Raw genomic sequence first — 2,130 nt, forward strand, 5'->3', positions numbered from 1 at the left:
CAGGGTCAAACAAGGCATATGCAGCATGATCGCATAATGTAACCGTACACGTGACCACGCCGGGCGTGCTCTCCACCTCCTTGCGTGCCACAGCATACACTCGTCCTTGAGCCGGCGGCCTACCCAAGTCGTTCGCGGGCGGCTCCCGCCGGTGATCCATACCGAGGCCGTTGTCCTTGCGATCGCTGTTCCGGAGCTTGACTCGGGCGGTTCCTTATTTGGTGACCCAGCTGGCCACACTTGAAGCACGCGCCCGTCCTACTTGGGCAAGGCCCACTCCCATGCCTCCTACCACATAAAAGCGGTTCCGGCTAGTCTCGACGGTTAGGCTTCCCAATACTCTTCCGGGGTGGAGGGACGAAGCGCCTGTTGTCCGCCATTGGCCTCTTGCCAAACCGACGACGGTCTCTAACAGGAGCGAACCGCGAACCAGATGCGGCAGCCCTTTCCTTCATGTCTCTTTCAATCATTTGACCTCTCTCATACATCTCTTCATAAGTCCTCGGGTTCGGTGCAATCATCCGATCGCGAAGGTCAGGTCTCGATCCATCCCTAAATCTTCGCGCCTTGTCTATTGGGTTCTCCACCATCCTCGGCGCGTACCTTGACAATCTAGCGAACTCCGCCTCATATTGGTCGATCGTTAACTGGTTCCCGCGAAGTTGTTGGAACTCTACCAACTTCCGCTCCCGAGCGGTCTCCGAGAAATACTTCCCGTTAAATGCCTCGGTAAAGGCAATCCAAGTGAGAGCAGCGCCCTCGGGAAATATCCTTCCTCCGGTGGCCTTCCACCAATCATCTGCGGTACCCTCTAACCGGTAAGCCGCCGGGGTCACCTTCTCCTCATCGGTGCACCCAAGAACCTCAAAGGCCTTCTCCAATTTCTCAATCCAACGAGGTGCCATCTCTGGATCTCCAGCACCATCAAACCGAGCTGGTTTCGGTTTCGGAAATTGTTCCACCAGGTGACTCATCGGGCGATTCCCGTTCCCGTTTCCTCCTCCATGGTTATTCCCATTTGCCACATTGGCGCGCCACAGCAGCCTCTGCAGCCTGAGCTACGGCAGCAGCTCTTTCCCGAGCTTGTCCGCCCATCAAATTACCAATTTCCTCCAGGGCTCTAAGAACTCCATCTACTCTCGGGTCCTCTATCGCGGGCGCTCTCGAGCTAGAAGCTCCCCTTGTTCCCCTAGTTACGTCGCTCATCTCAGAAGGTTTCACTACACCCGACAACTACAATTACTCGGGGATCGGGGCCTAAGCCAAGCACTCAAGCATATCTACTCTCAACTAGCACCTTAGGATCCCCCACGGTCATCGTGCAACCAACTCACAGGTACTCAATCAAGCATCCAAAACCAAAGGAAAACAAGCTACGCAATCACCAATTCATAGCACGCCAGCAACCATAGCGTCACAGCAAGGGTTTTCAATCGTACCTCTAGTCCAGCCGCATCTGCAGCTTAGTGAAATCAACACAAGCAATCCAATACATCAAGCGGATTTCACGGCCAATTCACACAATTGCACGATATGAAGACCCAACTCCTTGCCAATACACATGCACCACATCAAATGTCATGCTTTCGTGCCTAAGACTCGCGATCGCCTAAAGTCTCAACTAGTGGTCGCTCTAAAGTCATTCCTCCTTATCACTCCATCGCTCAAACGACGTGGATCGAGCTGACCTTGCTCTGATACCACTCGAACGGGGATGTCACGTCCCGTGCCCGACGGGTCGACCAACATCCCGCAAGGTCACCAGAGAACTCGCAACTCACCGGGATCCACAACGAACGTAAAGTATGCGAGATGCAATGCAAGCGGAACGATAAAAACAACCCATATGAAATAAACAACGGAATGACATAGAGCACAACGTTAGCGTACATGGAACACAACTAGGTAAAGTCAAGGTTCATACGGACCACCGTAAATACAATGACTACGACTCGGGACACGACGTGGGGAACACAAAAAGAAACCACATAAACAAAAGTCGCTTGTCGGCACACGAGAATACAAAAGAGGGGATGAGGGTCTCTAAACTCCTAAGGGTCGGACGTCCTCATCGGTGGTCTCATCGGCAGGGGGAGCATCTTCCGGATAGAAACTCGCTCCAAGGGTGTC

General features: G+C 53.3%; 1 protein-coding gene across 1 annotated transcript; it reads right to left on the reverse strand.

Moving 5' to 3' along the window:
• Positions 1 to 311: 311 nt before the first annotated feature.
• LOC125313651 lies at positions 312 to 1,206 on the reverse strand. The gene is made up of 2 exons (XM_048273455.1): positions 1,023 to 1,206; positions 312 to 934 (listed from the first exon to the last, which is right to left on the reverse strand). The coding sequence occupies exons 1-2, from the start codon at positions 1,204 to 1,206 to the stop codon at positions 312 to 314; spliced, it is 807 nt and encodes a 268-aa protein (XP_048129412.1).
• Positions 1,207 to 2,130: the final 924 nt, after the last annotated feature.

This window comes from Rhodamnia argentea, chromosome 2 (assembly GCF_020921035.1).
Source record: "Rhodamnia argentea isolate NSW1041297 chromosome 2, ASM2092103v1, whole genome shotgun sequence".
Lineage (NCBI taxonomy): Eukaryota > Viridiplantae > Streptophyta > Magnoliopsida > Myrtales > Myrtaceae > Rhodamnia > Rhodamnia argentea.